The sequence below is a fragment of the Heliangelus exortis genome, chromosome 3 (assembly GCF_036169615.1).
Source record: "Heliangelus exortis chromosome 3, bHelExo1.hap1, whole genome shotgun sequence".
Taxonomy (NCBI): domain Eukaryota; kingdom Metazoa; phylum Chordata; class Aves; order Apodiformes; family Trochilidae; genus Heliangelus; species Heliangelus exortis.
The window spans coordinates 94,286,852-94,310,859 of record NC_092424.1 but is presented as its reverse complement, the minus strand read 5'-3'; the positions used below and the strand labels follow the sequence as shown (position 1 = coordinate 94,310,859).

Sequence of the window (24,008 nt, the reverse complement as noted above, 5' to 3'; positions counted from 1 at the left end):
TCACAATGTTTGCTTGAAATGACAAATGCCATAAGCACAAGCATCCCTCCTTCCTCCATCTTTTCCTGAGCTTTTACTGCTAAGCAGGACATCATATGGTATGGAATATCCCTTTGGTCAGTTTGAATCAGCTGTCCTGGCTACATTCCTACAGGGGAATCAAGAGAACCCCTGGAGCCTTCTCAAGCACTGCTCACCAGCAGTCACCACACTAGTGCATCATCAACATCAAACATCCACAGTGCTGGATGGACCAGCATGAAGAAACTTAGCTCCATCCCAGACCAACCCTGTAGAAACTGAAGCTTTAGGTCTTTTTTGTTTCTTTTTCTTTTTTAAATGAAAAGCTGAAGACAGGTATTGGCATTGGTGGCAATATGAGAAACCAAACACATTCTTCTGCTTTTTGTATCTTACTTGATATTAACTGACATTACTTTTGGCCATCTTGAATCAGCCTCCCTCAGTCTTAACTAATATTTGCTTATTTAATTTGAGTAGTTCCAAGGAAGAAGCCTGGAAGGATCAAGGCCAGATTATCAAAACATTTTAAATGCTTGATCAGAGTGTGATGGACTTGCTTTCTAACCCCAAGCCTGACCCAGATAAAATAACAGCTGACAGATGCTTCTCCTATTAAATTAGCAAGTTCTTCTGGAGCAGATTTCCTTCTTTCTCTAAATGGAAGAGGAAGCCTTCATCAAAGTTGATACAGTACTAAAAAAAAAAGGAAAAAAAAAAAAAGCCATCAGTTCTCCAGTAGCTGAGCATTGGCACTGGTGTTCTCTGGGAGATTATTTCAGATACAGGAACTCAGGAACTGAGGGTGCTGCATTCAACTTTAAACATTCAACATTAAATGCTTTCAAAACTGGTGGCTGGAAAGGAGTTGATATATGCTGTTTATCAGGGTGATGTCTTTGTGTTGTATTTAGTACTGGTTGCCATTTTTGCACAGTCATGTTCTTCCTGCAGTATGAAAACACATGGTGTGGTTTTAGCCCTTTTGCCATTTTCCTTTGGTCTGACTCAAAATAAGTTTAACCAACTTGTCTTGTATTAACAGACTGCTTAATTCCACTTGAATTAGCTTTTTGCTCAGAGTCCAGAGAATGAATGCAAAAAGTTATATTACTTTCAAAATAAAGTCATTAGTAATCATTACAGCAGCAGTCAAATGCAGAAGGCATTACAGCTGCATTTTAAAAAAATGGAACTGGAAGTCAAACATTTCTACTAATCACTGCCATTGTCCTGAAAGAGCAGAAATTAAGCACTAATTTAAACTCACTTCAAAACCCATTACTGGGAGACCAAATTACAAAAACTGTGGAGGCCTTACTCATGGATTTCTAAAGAACAAAACCGGTTTTTGCACTCACAAATGTTCTTAAGAGATACCAGAATGACAATCAAAGAACGATATCCAATGGTATGGGTGAATAATGTGCATGGGGAAGCAAGATTCCCAGTACAGTCTTGCTGATGTGACTTGACTCTGATGGGGTGAGAATCTGAGAAGCTGACAGGTTATTTTATTGCCCTTGCCCTTTGATTCTGAGACAAGAGAGAGCTGAAAGTTTCATAGTGATGGACACCTCTCCTGGGGTAAATGACAGAATTCACTAATTCATTTTCAGCCAATGATTTTGTCACTACCAGCCTGGGCTTGATTTGAGTAGTGCATTAGAAATGAAAACCTCAATATTCCATTTGCAGCTCCCTGACCTTTCTGGTGCTCGTATTTATGGCTTTGAATAAACAAAGATATGGAGAAGCAAAATGGAGACAACTGAATTAATTTGTTTTCATTTTGTAATGTGAATCTGAAGATTCTTATACAAGCTTTTCTCCTCCTACCCCTGAAAAGGAGTCCTTTCAATGCAGCTGTGGCTGAAATACTGCATATGTAATGTCGCAGCAAACAGCAAATATTTATGGATGTCCTAAGCAATTATTAAAGTGAGATGGTGCAAAAAACAGATTGCAATTGAAAGACACTGATTTCAAGATAATGGTACTGCCACAAATGTAACTATAAATTCAATGATGTTTCAGTTCCCTGTATATTTTGTCTCCACGATTACCAGATCAAAGTGAGGGCCCTGCCATACTGTTGTGCTGCTGTAGCTTAACACATGATCCCTGTGTCTGGTGAGCCTTGGTAACTGAACTTGTTTACACCATTGCACTAGTAGCAAATATGAGCTGATTCCAGGTACTTTTCACCCCAGGCTATGGCTCAACTAATTTTACTTACCTTACAGGCAGATTGGTAGTCATATCCACAAAGCTGATTATGCTTAAGCACATTCAACCATGAAAGTGTGATAAGGATCTCACACATTCTTAGTAAACACTTTTTTTTGTTGTTGAATTTGTCATCTGTGAGAGTTCCTCCAAAACACAAGCTGGATGTATTCCTGACCATGCATTGTTGCCAGGGCTGGAAAAGGCCGTTCTGTCATCTGTCCAAAGTCACTTTACTGTATTGCAGGAGTAGAAAGAAACCATGTGCATAATGTCAGTGGCTTTGGATCCACATGGGTATGGGGATTTTCCCACGAACAGACCTCAGTGAGACATTCTTCTGGTGAAAGAGGTCTGCAAGCTATTTTACATGTGTAGCACACACAGGATGAGCAACACCTAAAGGTGAAAGAAATTTAGGTCACCCTCTGCCAGCGTAGCAGCTACAGACACAACTGCACATAGGGAGCCAACCTGAGCAAATACCATCTTTGCTGGAAGAGCAAATATTTGTGTTCAGTTTCTCAATTCCCTGTTAACAAATCATGACAGGCTTAATGTCATTGTGCTTTAAGCCACCAATTGAATAAGGTTTGTGAAGAGCCCTGCCACCCAGAACTCCCCTTAGTCCTCAGAGAAGTGGACTCAACAGTGATCAGCCCAGAGCACCCCACTCCTCTCCGTTAACAGTAGAAGACAAAGGTGCCCAGGCTCCAAGGTTCTTCAGTGAAAAGCCTGTGCTTGGGAAATGAAATAAAGAATTTCTTTTGGTGAGATAAAACTAGTGAACTTTAGGATTAGGAACTGGCTGAGCATCTGCATGTCTTTTTGCAGCATCTTAAATATTGATTCTGCCCACCACATAATACACAGCTTCCCATTTTGCTTTCAAGTTTCACTGCCTACACACAGAATTGATTCTCCCTCACCTTCATTTTTGCTTGTGTCATAAGGAAAAGTCCAAATAACCCAGCAGCTGCACAGGTTGTAGTCAAATGTCAGAACCAACAAACAGAAAGGTCCCCCTCAGCCCCAGAATAATTGGTTTTAAAACGTAACAAGTCAGCGTGTCTGTGTAGCCTAAGCAGCTGCAGAAATGTATGCTATATATTACACAGTTTCTAGAGCAACAAGAGGACCCAAGGAGGGTTGCACCCACTGTGTAGAGTGCTAAACAAATGCATTAGTGAGAAAGCTCTCTGTGGTGAGGTAGCTGGCTTTGTAAAGTGCAACCTTCCTGAAGATAGAAGTGTTTAAAGGCCAATTCCAAACAAATTCCTTCTTTAAGTAAAAATTCAGGCCCCGAGGGGGTGAGGAAGAGATTTTCAATTGTTGAAGCACTCTATTTTGACATTTTCAAAGTCTCATTTTTCCAGCTTAAACATATGTTGCTGCAGATCTCTCTTAACTTGTACAAAAGGTTAAACTGTATGGAATTACTTCAAAAATATAGAAGTTTCTTTCATTGTAGGCTCTCACTTAAGAATTTCAAGTTAATTCTAAGTTGGGATTTTTTTAATTTGAGGGGAAACAGTTTCTTTATTGTTTCTGATACCTTGCAGTCCTTCAGTAAAGACCTTGTGATTATAATAACTCAGTAGACAATATAATTGGGAATACATGTGTATGTACATCTTGGTCTGAACTGTAACCTGTGATGTATTACTTGCACCTCAGTAGTAGAGTAGTATTATGGCTGAGGTTGGAAGGTGAGGAGAAAGAAAGGAAGGAAAATCTGCTAGGGACGGCTAGCAGGAAAAAGAATTAAAAAAAAAAAAATATGAGAAGGATGAAGGGAAGCAGATGAGAGAAGAAGACTTGCATTGCAAGTACATTGTGGGGGTGGTGGTGGTGAATGAGGGTGTAGGAGCTAGTGACCAACCACTGGAAAAGACATTAAGTCTGAGGGATAGATAGATCTGAGCCACAGAGCATAACTTCAGTAGTACCCCGAGGATGATGAAAACATGGGACAAAGCAATGAGGCATCCTGATCCATCAGTATTTGCCTGATACAGCTGCTCCAGACCCGTGATTCTTCCTAGGAGGAAGCCCTTTTTTGGTTATTGCTATTTCTGAGTGGGGAAAATGGCTCATTTAAAAGGTACTGGCATTCTATATATGCTTGAATTGCCAAAAGGAAGCTACATATTATATTTTATGTAACCATATTTACTAAATTAAAAGCCCATCAGCTGTCAATCCTACCACCTAGCATTTAAGTGTTCACAGAAATTCTCACCAAAATTGCCTTGTGTAGGACTGAATATATTTGAGCCCTCCCTCTACACTCATTTCAACTTTTATATGCAAAAAAAGAACCCACATGCTTCCCCATCTCTGGTAATACAGAGCTTCGTCATCTAATGTCAAAAGGGCTTCTTGACGGTTCTCATGGCCACAGCTGCTAATAACTAATTTCACTTTTCAGTGGAACTGCTGACTTTGCCCTCACATTCCTGCTAAGTCAAAGGTTTTTCATGCTACATGTCCCCTACTGTGGCAAATCAGTGACCACTATGACTTGTCCTATATCCCAGATCATTGCAACAAGTGCAGTTGTTCTCAAATGTTAAAAGATCTTATTTATTGAACATTTGAAAGATGAGAACAGTGCTCAGACCTTTTGCCTTACTGTAAACCAAAGCTGTAAAAGCAGAATGCCATGACCCGCCAGTAATAATTGTTGTAGCTGTAGATCTGGTTGTGTTTTTTACCAAACAGTACAGTAAATGTAGTGTGAGCATATCCATCCAGTTTTAACCTGAAAATGGAAAGCTTACAAAATTTATGCTCTATCAAACGTTTTTTAACATTAGAGATCTCAGTAATTATTAAGGAGAGTCCTAGAGAAATCTTTTTACTCAAAGTGCATTCGAAATATATTGAAAAGAGTAATCAAATCTACAGTTTATTTTTTCTAAATGTTGTTCTATTTTCCATCCATATGCAGAAGATCAAAAGAATATCATTAAATACCTATACCCATCCAGTAAGAAAATGATCCTGTGTTTTCTCTTCACAAATCAGGGAAATTTAGTGACATTTTTTGTGTATTTCTAGGAGAGGTGTAGGCCAAGTTTTCTGACTTTTATACTCATCTCTCACTACTGAACTTTGTCCTATACTTTGTCCTGACATTCTTCTTTACTTTGGTTTCTTTTAAGTATGTTTTCACATCATTTCTTCAGGTATTTTAGTAACTTGGTTAGCATTTTACTTCTCTGACACCACAGTTAAGCAATTGCAGCTGTGCAAAACCATTCTAACTTTGCTCCTGACCTGCATTTTCAATTTATTATCTGCCAAGGCCCTAGGTATACTACTTTTTGGAACTTCTCAGATGTCCACCAGGGATGCAGCTGTAAGTCCTTCCAAAAGCTGTTACAGCAGGTGGAAGGTGTTTATGTGCAAAAGGCAGTTTTTGCATTTTACATGAGGGAAGGAAGAAGGATGCATTCTGAAGAGCTGTATGAGGGAAGAGCTAAAAGTTTTTCTGGGCCAAAGCCTTGGGCTCGCAGAATAAGCATTATTCACAATAATTAGCTACTATATTCTTTAATATTCCCAGTTTTCTATATAGAAGTTTTGAGGTTCCTCTCACAGATCCTGTAAAGCAGTAAAAAGTAAATGGATCATTCAGGAGCTTGACACAGTCATTCAGCTGTCAAAAATTGAGGAAGCAAGGGCTTTTAGGAATTTTCTGAGCTGTTTGAAGCACACAATCACACGGAGCCATGTCTGAACACAATGTGTTATTACTGGCTCACTCCTTTTACTTGCAGTCAGTTGTTAATTCTGATCAGGAGAGATAAGAGTTATTTAACTGCATTAGTCATTTCAATTCTAGAATGACTGAAAAGTGAATCTGCTTTAGCACTCCTCAGCATTATCCAGCACCTTATTGAATGTATTGCTCGAAGAGGATCAGGGAAGAGGGACTTGCAGATTGGACAAGGCAGCTCAGAAAGGCTACTAGGGAGCAAATTCACCCTGGCTGGCTCAGAAAAGTCTGCTGTGAGGAACCAAATCCTTTCAGGGTGACCACCATATTATTGCTAAGGAAGGCATCCTGTGATTTTTGGATGATTTTCAGCTGCCAAAAGCTGGGAGATGAGAGTTGGTGCTGCCAAGACCAAGAAGATCCCTGATAGCTTCTGTGATCCCCTGCAATATGTTTAATTTTAAGCTTTTTTCCAAGATAGGACCTGAGGGATGCAGCCAGCTTTCTCTCCTGGGTTGAATAGGCTGTGTGCCTGGCTACTCCCCTCTCTGATAGCTGAAGCCTGATTTCAAAGTCCTGCTACCTGGAACTATATTATATAAAAGTGAGCAGGCTGTGTGAAAGCAAGAGACCAGGAATTCCTTGCTCTTGGGGGTATGGAGGGTGACTGGTTTATCAATCTTAGTGGTAACCTGACCTAAGCAAAATGCTGGGTTTCTTCAGTATTTATTAGAGTAATATATAAGAGAACTATGTTTGTGTTTGAAAAACCAAACAAATTGTCTCTCTTGGGTACAACTTAATATGAATAATGAATACCTGATTTATGATATGGACAGATGAAAATATATTTAAAAAAAAAACCAAGAAGCAAACAAAAAAAACCCAAACAAAACAAAACAAAAAACCCTCATACCTTTTGAATTTCTGTCTGCTGTGTCTGAAAATGGCAGAGCAGCTTTGCCATAATAAATTCTAAGCAGATTGTTTCCTGGCTTTGGAAAAGAGGCAGGGGTATGGTAGATGTCTAGAGTTATACACGATATAGACAGTAAATAGCGATCGATGATCCATTATTTTTCACAACCAAATAACTAGAAGCACTTAATTAAATTATAAGGCATCCTGATAAACAAACAAAAAGGAAATTCTTTTTCAAGTAAAGCATAATTATATTGTGAGATGCATTGGCACAGGATACAGTAGAGGCTATCAGTATTAATGGCCTCAGAGAAGATCAGATGAATCCATAGAGGGTAGACCCATTGGTAGCTATTAAATAGGGTGGTCTAGATTAAACTTCCATCTCAGAAAGTTCCTTAAGTGCTGATTGCAGGAAGCTGGAAAGGCATCATGGGCAACCTCTGTATTTGTTCTGTGTCCAGCCACATCCAACTTGGGCCTGTGCTGAAGCCAGCATACTGGGATGAACAGATCTTTGCTGGATTCATCAGTAATGCATATATGTTTGTAGGTGAGAAAAAATAAGAACAAACAAAGAGAAGGCATGATGATAAAAACTGATGCAACTTAATTAAATGATGAGTATGTCTTGCTGATAAGGGTTTTCACAGACCTTTTGCAAAGGAAACCTTAATAACCTTAAATCTCCTACTGTCATCTTTAATTTTTAGTTCAGTCAGAATTTACACAACCTCATTGTACTTCTGTATATTTGTTGCTTACCAGCATGCTAACAAAACAATGCACAGGAAGTATTTGCCAATACTACCACCTGGGCTACATCTGCAGTAGTAAATTAAACTGTGTTAGGACAAAGGCCACATAGGAATTTGATTATTCAATGTTGACTGAGAGGTGTGTAGCTTTTTTTTTTAAGCTTGGCCAACTGATTTTCACTGTGTCAAATAATTCCCTTGACTAGTGAGTTAGCATGGGCAAGAGACCGTTCCCAATAACACTTTGGATGGAGCCAGCCTGTTTGGAAGATAGAACAAAACTCATGGCCAGAGAATGGGCCTTCCCCACCCCTAATGTACTGTAGAGTTGCTGAGATATTGACAGGAGGTAACCTCATGGAGGTGGGGTGATAAAAGGAATAAATTTACCACAGGTGACTTTGGTCACCTGGGGAAGGTCCAAACCAAGCCAATTAAGTGTCTCCCAAGAGGGCTGAGTGGGCCCTAATGGCACCCAGGCATGGATGTGTTCGGTCAGCCTAGTGACAGTTCTCGGTGATATGGATCTTGGAGCAGACTGGGGACACCCTTGGCTGGGGTCAAAGTACACTTGCAAGAAATGTTTTCATTGGATAGAAGGCTAATGGACTTTAAGGTACAGGAGGTATCTCTTCTAGATCTCTAAGCATCCCTAGTCTAGAAGAGGCAATTTGGTTTTCCTAGATCACAGTGTGATACGATGAGAGTCCTTTATTTATACTCTGAACACATTTTATGCTCTGTAATTATGTGATCAAATAATGTTTCCCCTGATGCTTAATCCAGACAGTTGAGGGCCTGTGTTTTCTTTCATCTGTTGTCAGAGGCAATGCACCTCTGAGTTAATGCACCAGGTACTATATAATACAGAACTGAAAGAAGAACAGCTACCATAGGGAGCTTACAGGCTGAAAGAAAAGCACACATAGGAAAAAATTGTAGGGAGGTCCAGAACAGACCAATAATCAATAAATTCAAATTCAATCAACTGAGATGTTCAATTTCAGTTGCCGTTCAACCTTACTCTTGTATTGCAATGGAGAAGGTAGTTAATTGATTATAAATCTTGCTGGTGCAAGCCTTTTAAAGTATAAGAGCAACAAGTCCATTGAGACTGGGGCAATTTTGTGGATGGATTGGTTATGGAAGAAGTACGGTTAGGAGGTGGAAATAATATGCCTGGGAATGAATACATTAAAAATGAGGGTGAACATAGAGGCATATTTTGGTGAAAGACTTTGCAGGTGAAGAAAGAGAATTTAAACTGATAAATCAAGCTCAGAAATTAAATTGAAAGGTTAGAACTGAGATGATAAAATTTGAAGGATGGGTAAAGAGATTACTGAACTGAAGAGAAGCAGTGTTATCAGATTACTTCTCTGCAGTGACTGTCAAAATGCACACTTAGACCACAGGCAGACAGGAACAGGATAGAAGAGAGCATGTGTCCATCATCTCATACAGAAACTTCACTTCCCTGACCCAAAACATGAAGTAACATCCTACTGACCAAAATCCAGTACCAAGTGCAAATCAAGCATAATTCAAAATTGATCCCCAAGAGATTAGCTGCACCTCTTTTAGCCAAGCTTTACACAGATTGTTTCATCTGCCTTCAGCAGTTTTATTTTGGACTTTCATTGGACTGTAACCTATTCTCAAGACGTAGAAAACAAAGCAGAAGCAGCCAAGGCTTTTCCTCCATACTTGTAACTCCTCAGGAACCCTTCTCACACCAGAGCAGTGGCTGCAGTCACCCCTTCCACACTGCATGCCCTTGCCTAGATTTGGCCTGTGACAACCAGTGCTTCCCTGGGTAAAGTCTCCTTAGCAGAGTAAGGAACAGCACAAGCCAGGGCACTATCCTGACAGACATCCAGCCTGTTCTGAGGACAAGAGCTGTGCCATGCCAGCTTGATCTCCAGCATTGGACCGTGTCATTTTCCAGTGTACATGTAGCATCCTCAGGGCTGAATGAGCCGTCTGGATCTGTCAAGCTGATTCCCACTCAGCAATGTTTCCTGATGTTTCCAAGTGTAACCCTGGAGAACTTCAGCTGTGAAAGGTTCCTATCACATTCTGGAGTGTCATCTGTGCTGTGTTGTACTGGAATGCATGACAGATCCGTCACATTTTTTCAAAAGAAAAGGAGATACTAGATGTAGATGACAGTGTGCTCTCTTATTTATGCACATCACAGCATCATTTTACTATACATTCAGCTTTCACAGAAGCAGACATCTCTGTACTTATAAAGCCTATCATTTCTCATCACTGTTTTGAGCCCTGTTGAGAGCTACAACTTCTCCCACTATATTTTTAGTTTCAGTTTCAGAGGCAGGTTTTTGCTTTCTATTTAGAGCAGTCTGTGATGCAGTAGTTTGTATATTGAGAAGGGACTTCTAGCTAGTAATTATTTACCTTGTCTGTGGACTGTCTGTTCCCTGCATTGTTTAAATCACTAAATTGTAAATCATCCTATTTTCATAATCTCATCTTCGTTTGCCATTCATTACCCATCGAAAAATTCCAAGCTAAGATTGCCCTTTTCCTTTGTGCCCTTTCCTTCGTCCACCAAGGTGGACCATTCCACCAGTAGGACGCACCTTGGGCAAAGGACAAGCTGAAATATCATGGATCTGTGAGACAGAGAAGATGAAGGACATAAAATGAATGCACACATTTTATGACACTTGAATTTCAGGATGTGTGAGAATTCTGACTTCATTAACAAGACATATGAAGGTTGCTGCTGTGCTGATGAGTGAAGGCTATGACTTCTACAGTTAAAACAAAAAATGGTAATTTCTTGGAAAAATGTAGACAGAATAAACAGAGATCATGTATGTTGTTGTTGAAGAAACAATATGACTTTGCAGTACAGTTCAACCTTCCACCAAGACTGTCTTTTGTAGTACTGGGAGAGCCACTGAGACTTCTGATTAATTTATGCTTCATAAGTGCAGAGTACAAAAATCTAATCTCTTCAAGGGCTGAAGGAACTGACAGTAGCCTTTTGAAAAGACAGTCTAAACAAGCAATTAGTGATGTGAATAGGTGTAGTCATATACCTAAAAAGAAAAGAAATAAGAAGTCCTCATCCTTAGGAAGTAAGCTAATCACTAAGAGCTACTTATAGCCCTCTTGCGGATTCAAAAACCTAAGGAAATCACAAAGGAATTCTAAGTTTCTTTGAAGCGTGTGCAATTGACTATTCAAAACAGAAAACAGTTTTTTGCAGGATGGGAACCTTTTTGTGCTCTCTATAGGGTGTTCTAGACAAGAGGCTCACTGGCACTAACAAATTTAATCATATAGAATAGCTATGAGGAATAAAATAATTCTAATTCTCATTCTACTGGATAACTGAGGTAAAAAGAGATCAACTGAATTTTCCACATCTGCACAGGAATTCTTACAGCATACTCAGACTCTTGACTTATGGATGACATTGCATTTCCTTTTCATTCTGAAAAGGAAATTTATTTCCTGCTTTTTTTTTCTCAAGCACAAAAATAACCCAGTGAATGTTTAGTCTAGTTCAGCCAACCCCAAAATTTTAGTCCAATATTGGGCAGAGCTTGTGATGACTTTGAAACAAATTAATAACTTCTTTTTCAAAAATACAAACCTACTATTTCAATGTAAAGCTCCTTTATTATGAAGGTAACAGTAAGATCTCCCAGTTACTTACATGAATTCAAAGGTTCCTTCAGAATACTTTTGTTATAACTTCCATTTGATTTGTTACTCCTGTGCAGCCAAATTAGAGGACAGGCGTATGGGTTATATAATATAGGCAGATCATGTGAGCAAAGTCTCCATGGAAACTGACTAATTTGTGCTCTTATTTCATTAGAGTTGTCCATTACCTCCCCAAATGAAATTTAATTTAAATTTGTATGCCAGTCATTTTTTAAATTGTGTATGACTTTTTATCCATGTATGTCACTTAATGAGATCTCTAGTAGGTTATATTTCCATGAAGTGAGTTTATTTAACAATTGAGCCTATAAACAAGATGTTTATTTGACAGCTCAGCTTACCCAACAGTCTTAACATCCTCAGGACTGATTTTCTATGCAGTATCTATGCTATACTACCCCTTGTTATCAGCTCTATATTCTAACCTCAGGACTTGTCAAAGCCAGGATCAGTTGTTTGAAAGTATCCACATGAGCATATTCACTCATTTTGCTTGCTGTGAGAAAACTGGGAAGAAAACATAGTACAAAGAAAAAAATGCAGCCTAGACCAAGAAATATACAAAATGCTTGTATTTATTAAATGGAGCATTGAAACAGGCAAAACTGTGTCTGCTGTAAGCTGGACCACAAAATACAGCTTGTCTGATAAAGGAATTGAAGTACTCTTAAGAAAAGTCTGAGGTGATTCAAAGTTAGGGGGATGTCTGCCTGAGAATATGAGGAACTTTGACTGATAGGAATTATTTAGAAGTCCTCAGTCCTCAGTCATGCACAACTGAAATATGGTCTGCAAGGCCTGGTTTTGTCTTTCTCTGAAGAATGGTCAAATGTAGAGTGAGAGACTATGGCACACTCCATTCTTTCACTGTTCTTTTGATGTGTCTGTGCTTGTGACACAGATGGTGAGAAAAAACAAAGTGGAAGGATGTAAACACTAAAATAACTTTCACTCAGCTAAGAGACCAACAAATAGGGAAAACAGGGCAAAAAAAAAAAATTAAAAATCACTTAAAAGATAGTACTGTGTACTTGCATGAAACATGCTACTATGACATTTTGTGTCCTAATCTATGTATTCTCTAGCCAACCTTCTACCATAAAGAAGGGTTACTGACCCTATTTTCCAAATGCAGCTCCATGTTAATGATATCTGAGCTAGGTGCCAGGTCCAAATTAATTTGCATGCCAGCATGATGAGAGCACAATGCAGAGGCAACAAGCTACAGTTTTGAAAGTGATGTAGGCAGGGCAGCTGAGAGCTGCATTTAGTCCATTCAGCAGAATTCTGCTATACAACACGGTGTTCCTACAGCACAGACATATCATCTGAGCTTAAGTACTCTTCCAGAATCAGAGAAGTTTCTGGGATGAAAAATGTTATTGAAAGGAGAAAGTCACCATCCCAGTATTATCAGAGTTCAGAACTGAAAAACTGAAATGGTTGTGAATAAAAGGTAAAGAAGGTGGCCTGAGAATCAGTGGCATTATTATCAGCAGAGGTGGGAAGTGCTAAAAGCAGAACTGGAGGACTAACAATAATTCTTCTTGGAATAAATAGATCAAGGCAAAAAAGCAGTGAAATTGAATGCGATTAAGTGAAACAGAACAGAACAATGTAAAAGATGGCTTTTTTAAAAAAGGCACTCATGAATATTATGGCACTGGTGATGTGAAAACATTTGGCAAAATTAAAAAAAAATATTAAATAGAACAACACTAGAACAACTGGCAAAGAGGAAATGATACTGCAGATAATAATACCTCAACAGCTTCACGGTATTAGAGATACAGAACTGTAATAGGTATCACGGAGTGGATTTAAAACTTCGTGGAGAGATTATGTCTGGGTATACAAAACTATCAGAATTGTTAAATAGCTACTTTGTTTCTGTCTTTTCAGAAGAAGAGGGTGGCGATCTGCTCAAGTCGGGCTTCAGTTTTCCAGGGACGCCAGAGGAGGAGCTAGGTACAGATCCCATCTTTCAGCTCACTTGGACGGCTGCTACCTCCAGAGGCTGGGTGCAGGGTGGGGGTGAGGGAGCAGGAGGCTGCTCTGTGCTACAGCTTCCTCCAGCCACAAAGCCCAGAGCAGGTGTGGCACCAGGTGCTGTTAATAAGGGTGGACAAAAAAAACCTCCCAGCCCAGTCCTTCTGGGAATATCTAACCTGCTATGTAGGTTTAGAGAAATTAAAGCAGAAAACTGTCAGGTTTGAGTAACATCCAGGCAGCTAAGAGTTCTAAAGGTGTTCAAGGAAGTTACTGACTTTCTTCTTTTTCTTTTTGTCTTACCACTTAGAAAACACAATATTTGCAAAAGAGTTTTCAATGTTACCTTTTAAATTTAAAAAAACAGCAGCAGCAAAAAGAAATCAGAAACTCAGAGCTCATGAGTGAAATCTTGATAGTTCTATCTCACAAAGCTAGTAGTAAAATATCTCACTGGCTTCAGTTTATCCAGATCTGATTGTGCACCTTTTAGATTGTGCAAAATTGAGGTTTTGTTCCTGGAATTTCATATTCAGGTTGTTACTGGCTTGTATGAAATCCATCAAAGTTTTTATTTATATGTAATTAGTTTATGTGGGTATTTTTGGAAGAGAAATATGGCAAGTGGCTTTTATGTGTTTGCTAGTTAAAGCTGACTTTATTTAAAGTGAGTGTGCTTACATTTCAGAAGTTAGTATAACTGATTTGTTTCCTACTATGCATAAGTTCAGATTAATACATTACAACAGTTTATTTTGTGTTGTGAGGATATTTTTGTATTTGACAGGAATATTATAAGTTTCACCCTGACCTTATTGCACACTGATATGAAGATAACTGATAGTTTCTATATTAAGGAAAAAAACCACAAAGACTTTGAACAAGGAAGGAGCATGAATTCAAAGAGGGAATGTCATTATGTTAAAATATTTCTTAGAACAAGATTTTCTACAAAAAAAGAAATGCCACTCTTTTAAACTCAAGTTCCATAACTGTTCAATGTAAAAATATTTCTATTGGACTTGTTTGTCCACTTAATATTAAAAAACAGGTGAAAAAAATCTGTGGGGTACGTTCCAAAGATCAGACAAAGGATCTTAAGGGACAAAAGAATCTTCAAGCAGTTTCTGCCTTAATTAAAATAGTGTAAGAGGGAAGACATAGTTCAAGATGAGGCTCCCTAGGAATCTCACAAGTGAATCCTAAGGAGGAGTCATGGAATGGGCACATCTTTCAGCCTTCTTGTATTTTGGGGGGTTTGTCACGCTGCTACCCCATTTCACAGCTCACAGGAAGGAGTTCAGATGCCTGGGGTAGAATTCATCTCATTGAACAACTGGAAAGTAATTCAGATGTAGATGTCTAAGCTGTAGACATCTGGGCTTCCTTTAGAGTCAACGGAGAGTGACCTTCTAGGACATAGGAGTTTTAGCCTACTTTAGAAGCTTGACTTAGGTTGAGATGAATCATGCCCTAGAAGTATGTAAAAATTGTCCTCCTTCCCATTTTGTTGAGAAAGATGTCAGTTTTCTGAGGCCAGAGTAAATGATGTATAAGTCAATTGCATTAAATGTCAGGTGTCTACAGGAGAAAGGACCTTGTACGAAATAGGTAAATAAAATTAAATGCAAAGGTGTGTACTAAACTGACCAAATATTTATCACCCTGATTAAGGAGAGGAAGGATTAGTCAAGAGAAACGAGGAACAGGAAAGTAAAAAACAAGAATAAAATCACAATCTACAAAGAAACTAAGCTGCTTTCAAAAACTTCAGCTATTTTTGGCTGGAGGACTGAAAAAAGTACAAAAACAAGGAAAGATCTGTTCTTGCTTCTATTATTTTGGGTCCCACTTGGAGCCTTCTGAAAGTAAATTCCACCAATATCAATGACTGTGTAATTATTTTGTATGAACAGCTTTAATCTGAAGGACTTCTAGACACATTACTTCATTAAAAAAGTACAGAAAGAGCCTTCCTTGAGAAGAAAAATAATAACCCCAAGTCAAGGCAGAGTAGAGACAACATTCCTAAAGGCAGTTCTGACTGCAGATCCATTCATTATCCTAGACTCTAGTACCTGCTCACTGTCACAAGAAACTTCAATTTAAGGTCTCTCTGGTACTAAAAAATCTTTGGCTTCAGGGCCTTGTTTTTAAAATGAATTTAATATTTCCTAGTGAGGTTTCAGGGCTGTGGTGGGGATTAATTAATGTTTGCACAGTACCTCACCAGAGTGAAAATGCTGAATAGTCACTAAATAATATTATTAATACAATGATCCACTGACTTAATTGGGAAAAGGTATCAAGGGATGGGACCGATCTCAACTCTTTGACATTATTGATTCTTTAAAAGACCTCATTAGTTAAAACAGGCAGAAATGCAATGGATTATGTCAAAAGAAACTTACCTAGGCATTCATAGTCTATTCTCAAGAGCAATATTTCATAGTTTTTCCATTACCATTATTAGTTAGCAGAACTCAGGGTGGTAAGTATTGTCATGTTTACAAGACACATACATAAAAATTCCTGTTCCTCTCATTAGGAATATATCAAGTAACCTGATAAAGTTAGGAGGGCATGGTGGAAGGAGCAAGAGATCTGGATGTGTGTGATCTCAAGCAGCTCACTCTAAGTCTCATGGAAACTGGAGTTCTTCCAACTGCAAGCTTTCTTCTAGCCACTGGCTATAAGATCTGAACCATGTCATCTAGTAGAAAATAAGCATTTTATGAAACTACCCTTTTCTGAGCAAACTGGAAACTTCTCAAACTCTTATTTTAGACATGTATAAAAAATTATATAAAGCAACAATTTGCCTGTGTTGTCAGAACCAAATAGTGCAATCTTAACTAGAGACATATGGAAAATGTGCTGTGCTTAAATGACATTCAAATAGTAAAAGAAACATGAACAGAGATGATGGGATGAACTTCTCTATTGATTTTAATAGGTAGTACATGCACAGCATAAAGAAGGGAAAAAATATTATTGAAAAATTATTTTAACTCCTCTGTTGAAGTAAGGAGGTTTGGTTTTTTAGACTTCTTTTTACAAGTTTGACTCTTAGCAACTTCTGTTAAGCAAAGAAAGAGAACCTACGCTAAAGGCTTTTTGTTTTAGTAAATTACATCTTTAACTTCAGGAAAGATATTAAGTTAGTGTTAAGAAAAACATTAAAACCTATAAAACAGGTTGCAGTTACACTTAATGCTCGTAGCCTGCCCAAACTGCAAAGTGAACTGTAAAGGCAAGTTACAAAAAGTATCTTTTATTTCACAGTTAATGCAGTCATGCTTTTGATTAATTGGTACAGTTCAAGTGTCAGACAGTAACTCATGGTTATTCAACCACAGTTGATTGCATGGTCATGACTTTATGACCTTATGTGTTGAAAGGAAGATAGGATATAGCTATTCTTGAAATAAAAAAATAAATAAAGGTGTGAATTTCCAGTCTGTCTTTGCTTCTACCTAAAATTTGGATACCTACCTATCCAGCCTCAGTACAGTCAGTGTGTGAACACTTTGCACTTTGCATGGGTTTTAGCTTCATGTAACAGAGAGAAGAGGAAGTTTTCCCAAGGACAGAGAAGATGCTGGCAGTGAGCTCCTGGCTCTCCTCCGTGCCAGGTCCACCTTCCCCCAGAGCATCCAGGAATGGTTAAACAGCTCTTGACTTTGATTGGAACTGGGGGGATGTAAGTCAGACACAGAGTTTGACCACACAGAGTAAACTGCTGCAGTGACACTTATCCCTGTAATTTGCAGGCACAGTAACAAATACTTTATTTTAGATTCTTAGGTGGATATTATCCAAGAGACTCAAAGTTTCCCTGCTTCCTGACACTAACTCTCAGAGGAACAGAAGTTCTTGTGCTGTGGGGAACCGAGGCAGGGAGTCTACAAAAGATATTTACAGAGGTTACAGTGAAGTAAGGTCAGGTTTCTCAGTGGCCACTGTCATCACTTCCCCTGGCCCTGTGTTGAACCATACAAAAAAATTATGGCTGGACAGGAAATCTTGACCAAAGATTAATCAAGTTAACCTTGTAAACACAGGACTTTCTCTCTTCCATATAATAACAATATGTAGAGACAGGTAGTTTGGTATGACAATACAAAAGTCTTTTAAACTTAAAAGATATTTTAAACACGAGATGCCCCATTATGTCTGTGTCTCACTGTCTTACTTGCTTATTATGACTAGCTGAACAGATACTTAAAAAAAAAAAAAAAAAAGCTTTTCTTTTTTAATTCAGTCATAGCTAAGTAATTTCACTATAAATCATTCCTTTTCCTCTATCAAGACACTGTAGTGCAGTTTACTGATGTGATGCTGAAGAACAAAATCGTATCATATGGCCTGAGCATTATATGAAAACATGCTAACTACCCTGCATTGTACTTACAGGCTGTTGGCAACAAATGTTTACTGACAATCTGCTGACCAGAAGCTATGTCTAAAAATTAAACACTTCCTCCTGTCAGATAACACTGCAAAAATCCCATTAGGCCCAAGGTCAATTCACAAACAGGAGGAGATATTTGTAAGGATGATAAGATTAATCAAATAGATTATTTGTTATGAATTATTCATCCATTTCTTCTACAGAATACAAAAGGGGTCATGCATTGGTTACTTTGCCAAGAAACAAATACTATTTTGCTAAACGATTTGTGCATTCTGACAGAGCTATGCAGCTGAGGAGACTCCTAAGTTCAGTGGCAGAAGAAATAGGGTTTTTTACCAAGCAGGGAAGTTCCGTCCCTTTGTTAGACAACATCTGGACTACTGATTGCAGTATCTGCACTAGAATGAATGAAAGACCTTTCTGAGATAAAGAGAGAGAGGGAAAAAAATGGGGAGAAGATGAAACAGCTTTACATATTTTTTACATATGGGATGTTATCCCAGGAGGGATATTCTCTCCCTCGTGCTCTGCTCACCTGTGTAACACCTGGCTGCACAGTCTGTCAGCAACATTTCCTTTCTCAAAGAGTGCAGCATCTGCAATGGAGAGGAGAGACTGATGCATCTGACTGCTTTGCCACGCCTGCCTTCTTCTCCAAGTGTCTTCACTGCATTGTCTCCTTTCTAAAGGATAAAATTTGCAGCCTTTTAAGTGTTTTCCCATGATGGGCAGCTTAAATGATGTGCTCTCCATTTTGCCAGGAAAAAGTTACTTTGATCTGCCTCCACATTCGTTATCAGCTTTTTAGGCTCTGTTAAGGGCAGGAGGATTTACACTGGCAGAACCCGGGTGCTGGGGCTAATTCCAGGGTGGAGATACATGGCCATGGCTGTCTTTCACAGTGGTGGCCATGTAGGTCACTGATTCTATCTGTCTTCCTAAGGGGATTTGCACTAGTGTAACTTGTGTAGCAGGATAAATACTTCTAGTACAGTCCAGGCTTCACCTGGACTTCAGCCTTCACCTTTCATTGTGCCTTTCTTGTGCAATTTGTTTTCTGTTTGCTGTTTACAAATTTCAAAATTCTTTCTTCATCTTTTTACAAATTCATTTCTCTTCATAAATAATCAGACAGCAGCATTTTAAGAAGCCCTGTCTCAAACTTGCCAAGGGTGTGGGTAGTTACCACCACCTCATCCCAAGAGCATGGTTCACAGTTGGACCCTTCACTGCCACCTGGAAAATCTGGGTGCTAGTGCTTGTGGCAAGAAGCAAATTAATCTCTGCAATGTTTATCACAGACCCAAAACCAGCACTCAGCCAGGCAGAAGAGACAGCACCCTGATTTGAAAATTCCCAGTCTGAAGGTTATGGAAAGAGGGAGATTTTCTGCCTGTTACTATGGCAACAGGTTTAAAAAAAAACTTGTCACTAGGCTGCTGTTTCTTCCTGCACCCCATAGGAAAACCAGGATGAGACCTCCTCCATCTCAGTGGGCTGAGCTGAGCAGAAAAGTTCACAACACAATGTCAAAGCAGCAAGAGGCTGCACCAAGGGGTGTACAGCTGAGCAGATAATGATGAATTCCAAAAAGTAGAAGAAATAATTGTTTTGGGTCAGACCAAGGCTGAAACAAACTGAAAATTTTGGTGAATCAAAAAGGCTGCAAAGATCTGATGCTGAAACAAACTGAAAGTTTCCTTCGGTGCTGACAATTTAAAAGCTGTATTGAATGTTATAAAAAAAAAAACAAAAATCAAAGGGCATTTTGAAACAGAAAGGTATTTTATATTGAACAGTCATAAGTTCTGTGGCAGTAATCAATGTTTTTGAGAGTTAGTGCTTAGATTATTCTTTTCCCAGAAGAGCACTCTGTAAAATAAGCAAAATCTTTAGAGTATATCCATGTTTAAAGAAATAATAAAAGACAACTTAAAGGGAATGTACAATATATATTTTTGCTTAGATATAGAAACATTGGCACTTGCAGTCCCCTCAGTATTACAGGGCATGGTAAACTTTGTCCATGATTTAGCATCATAAATGATGGACAAAATTCAGAAGAATTTCAGAAATAGTAAGAAAAATAAAATCACTCAAGGAAGATGTTTATAAATACCAGCGTTATTTCTTCTGTTTGGTTTTCATTTAAGAGTTAATAATAAGTATTTCTTATTAGAAAAGAAACATTGACAATTTGGTAGTTCCTTTCAGGGGAATAGTTGGTCCAAGTGGTAGAGATCCATGGAATTAAATCTTGGCCCCTATGTTATCAAGGTCAGTATAGCAGCAGAATTGTTTTCACCCTTCCATGCCATTTTGTTCCTGACTGGGGACCCTTACAGGCTTCTAACACATCTTCTAGTGCAGCATTAATTGTGCTTTCTGTAAAATATAGCCCTGATTAGAGACACCAGGATTCACAGGTTGGCTGACCAAGAACTTTTCTAGAACTTCAGGTTTAGAACCCCTATGCAGTGAAGTTAATGGGAGATGTGGCATTACCATCAATGTGACAAGGATTTCCCTTCCACTTAGAGAGTCATGTTTAGATACCTGTGTACATCTTTGAGTTGAACTACCCAACTGCTTTCCCTTTCTTTAATTGCTGAGAAATTAGTTGCATTTTTAATGACATCAAGAGAAACTGATTGTTTTCTGTATTCGACCTGTCACTGCAAGAAGCAAAATTTTCTCCTTTAGAAAAATAACTCTATAAAGCCAGACACGAAAAGGAGCAAAAGAAGTTTAATGGTGTTGAGCTAGCTTTTCTGATCTCTATGTCAAAAAATTATAATAAATTTTCTTATAACCAATTGTTCAATAACATTCACATAGTGAAGCCTTGCTTAACTCCAGGCTGTTTCTTCAGAAGAAAGAATACATTTTAGTTAGTTTAGGTCAACCTAACCCTGATACTTTATATCTTCACTGATCATACAGATTATGTGAAAAAATGTTAGATATAAATAATTTTGTGGACTTGCTGCTGTCACAGCACTCCTGAAAAGGTGAACAGTGGCAATGTTTTTCAAACTTGAAAAGCACTGTGGTTTGTGTGCCACTCAATACTTCAAGACAATGGAAATTAATTGCACCAATATGAAGACTTTACACATACCTTCACTCCAAACCCTGGAGCTTTTTGCAAATCTCATTGCTTCTCATGTATTTCTGTCCCATCTTTTGTCATGTCATGGGCACAACATTGTGCCTCTTATCTTCCTCAAAGCTGCCAAGTGCCCGTTCTTCCACTCCATGAGATGTGTGATGTGACCTCCTCTATGTGACCTTCCTCTGGCAGGATGGTTGGACTCAGTGGTCTTTCAAGGTCCCTTCCAACCCCTAACTTTCTGTGTTTATCATTCCTTAAACACCTTTTCAACACTCCACCTTTTTCCCATACAGCACACTGTGTGCATCATGCCAGGCAGTCAGTGTTGTAACCCTGCTTTAACCTGCTCCTGGTCACAGCTTTCCCTACTGATAACAGCTCTGTGCTTTTCTTACTCCCCCTATATTGTACTCTGTGTCCCTGAAATTCTGTACCACCACCTTCCACCCCACCACTTCAAAGATCCTATTTTGTTCATCAACAGTTATTCTGCCCTCGTTTTACTATATACCTTTCCTCTGATCATGCTTATTTACCTCAGAAATAAATCCCTTGGGGTGCTGGTTTGCCAGTCTACTAATCTCTTTTTGAGAGCTGGTTGGAGCTGAAGTCAGGGAATTGCTGTGCTGAACAATGTGATAGGGAGCCATCAAGTATTTGTTCCACCTGCAGACAACTGTGTCAGTGCTCAAAACTGTGACTACTGAATAAATGGCAGCACTCCAAGTGCTCCTCACTTCTCTCTGGGGGTTTTCTGACTTTGTTTGAAATCAGTATGTTCTGGTCACTGGGGCTGTTTTAGGAACAGAATTTGCATGTCTATTTTTAGCTAGAGGGAGTTATAAAAACCATCTTACCTTGATCATTATTTGTCATGTGGTTCCACAGAATTTGCTGGGGCTGTCACGTCATTTTTGCATGTTTCAGCATTTGACGCATGCCTGAAATCACCTAACTTTATCTATTTATGATATAATTTTCTGCATCACAACTTGCTTTCCACAGTTTTTGCAGCAGAGATAAATAGGTGCACAAAGGGTGGTATTCATCTCACACTTTTTCAATATGTATTTCAGGTCAAGACGAATCATGCCAGTTTCCCATACTCCAAAATAAAACCATGTCCAGACAGCAATAATGATCTTTGGCCCATGTTATTCTTGAAATCGTATCTGTATATTCATTGGAAGAGTCCTGTTTCCATAGTAGGAAACTATGATGGCAAGAGTTTAACTCTGTGGACTCATGACATCCTCAGCTCTGTTTAGTCTCCTAGAATAAACACAGCCACATGTGCCTAACACAAGGACAGCTCAGGGTCCTGGGTAGAGAGGGGTTGAATTTTCAGGCTAAAGTGTCAGAACAAGACAGGACTCTACATGCAGCCCATGGCTACTGTTTGTTTCACAGCCTCGGGCATTTTGGTGTTTGGCTTTAGCTCCTCTGAACTGCTTACAACTCTCTTTTGACTGCAAGGAGCCTGAGTGCATAAAGTGCCTTGTTGTGACAGTCCTGAGAGAGCTGATATTACTTATTTTTTAGGGGATATTATGCCTCAAAGTTCACATATTTCAAGTAAACAGCCTGAGATGTTAGACAGGAATTCAGCAGTGCAAAGGCATCGACTCAGTGTAATGGAAAATACAGGTCATCTTCTAAAGCTTTAGGTTAAAGTCAGGTAGTCACCCAATCTTTGCAATTTAAGGCAAATTTTATGCCTTATGAGGTTTTGTGCTACATAAATAGGCTGGAAATCTCAGGAGACCAGAATAGAATTTTAAGGTACTTCCTGAATTTCTTCTTTGCACTTGGCAGGTTAGTCACTCTTCCTAGTCCCCGAAAGTATTCCTTTTCAAGGTTAGCATAAACCAGAGGAAAATACTATAATAAATTAATAAGGAAACAGTGCTCATCTCATGCTACATACTGCAGTCACTGGGGAGACGAATCTTCAGCTGAAATATTTTAATTAAACATTTTAAAACATTTTAATTAAAATTTAATTTAATTTTAAAATTAACATTTCTATTATTTAATTATTTAATATTCAATTATGCATTTGATATTTAACATGTATGTATTTGATTAATATACTTGGTTTTACACTATGTAATTTTTTGGATTAGCTATAGGTTAGACTGTGAATATATTTTTTTCATAATACATTGCAACACTAATTGAGCAGAGTGAAACAGCACCATGCAGCAGTCTCGTTTCCTGTACCACACCTTTCTGAAAACCAGATGGGCACCTCTTTTCAGCATGCATTATACTGGTTGCACTAGGCAAAAGAGCTTTTTTTTCTCCAGTGAAAAAAACCACACGTTTCAGATGGGTAAGCAGTTTAGCAAGAGATTTAAAAGGTTAAGGCAATTTCAATTAATTTTTCAATTGAAAGAATAAGTGCTTTACAATATACAAATAAATAAAAATAAAAAAAAAAGCAGGCACCATTTACTAGTTCCAGGGATTATTATTATTATGCTCCAAAAGCTTGCCTTCAATGTGTAACACACAAAAAGATGTGTTCAAAATGGTTTATGGATACAGGCTCTCCTTTTGAATGTCAGAGAGGTTTCCAATGTCTTTACATTGGTGCTTTTTAGCAAAGAGCAGTGTTCCAGGAATTCTAGAGATTCACATTCCATGTCTTTCATGGCTTAGAGGGTTTTATCCCTTTTTTCCTGGAACATTATTAATAATTCTACTTCATTATTTCAAAAAATATTCTTGATCCTTGTACCTCTCTTTCTTTCCTGGATACTGACAGGCACAAAGAACAACTCTTAGTGCTGTAAAAATTGTGACCAGTCCCTGAAGACAGGCAAAACAACATCTGCTTAGAGTAAGAGAGCAGCTCTTTTAGTATCAGACAGTCACAAAAAAAAATCTAACCAGTGAACCAAACAAACAAAAAAAACCCACCAAAAAAACCACCCCTCAAATAAACAGGAGAAAAAAGCAAGAAAGGGCATGGCATAACAGAGAAACAGTTGGAATACACAGGAAGGGATACAGAAATCCTTCCATCTGTCAAGGAAGGTTAAAGGCTGGCTTATATCTGTACAGTGGTATCTGAAAGAAGAGCTTTATGGGATTTTCAGGATTTTTCAGTTACTGGATATAACA

At 38.5% G+C, this 24,008-nt stretch overlaps 1 protein-coding gene across 12 annotated transcripts in view; it reads left to right on the top strand.

Moving 5' to 3' along the window:
* DLGAP2 (DLG associated protein 2) overlaps positions 1–24,008 on the top strand; it is a 359,052-nt gene that overhangs the window by 244,392 nt on the left and 90,652 nt on the right. For 9 of the 12 annotated variants that reach the window (XM_071741780.1, XM_071741784.1, XM_071741786.1 and 6 more), the window contains one exon: positions 13,261–13,326. The exons of the other annotated variants lie outside the window; for them this stretch is intronic. In XM_071741780.1, coding sequence (XP_071597881.1) covers positions 13,261–13,326 — 66 coding nt within the window. The remainder of the gene's footprint in view (positions 1–13,260; positions 13,327–24,008) is intronic. 12 annotated transcript variants of the gene reach the window in all.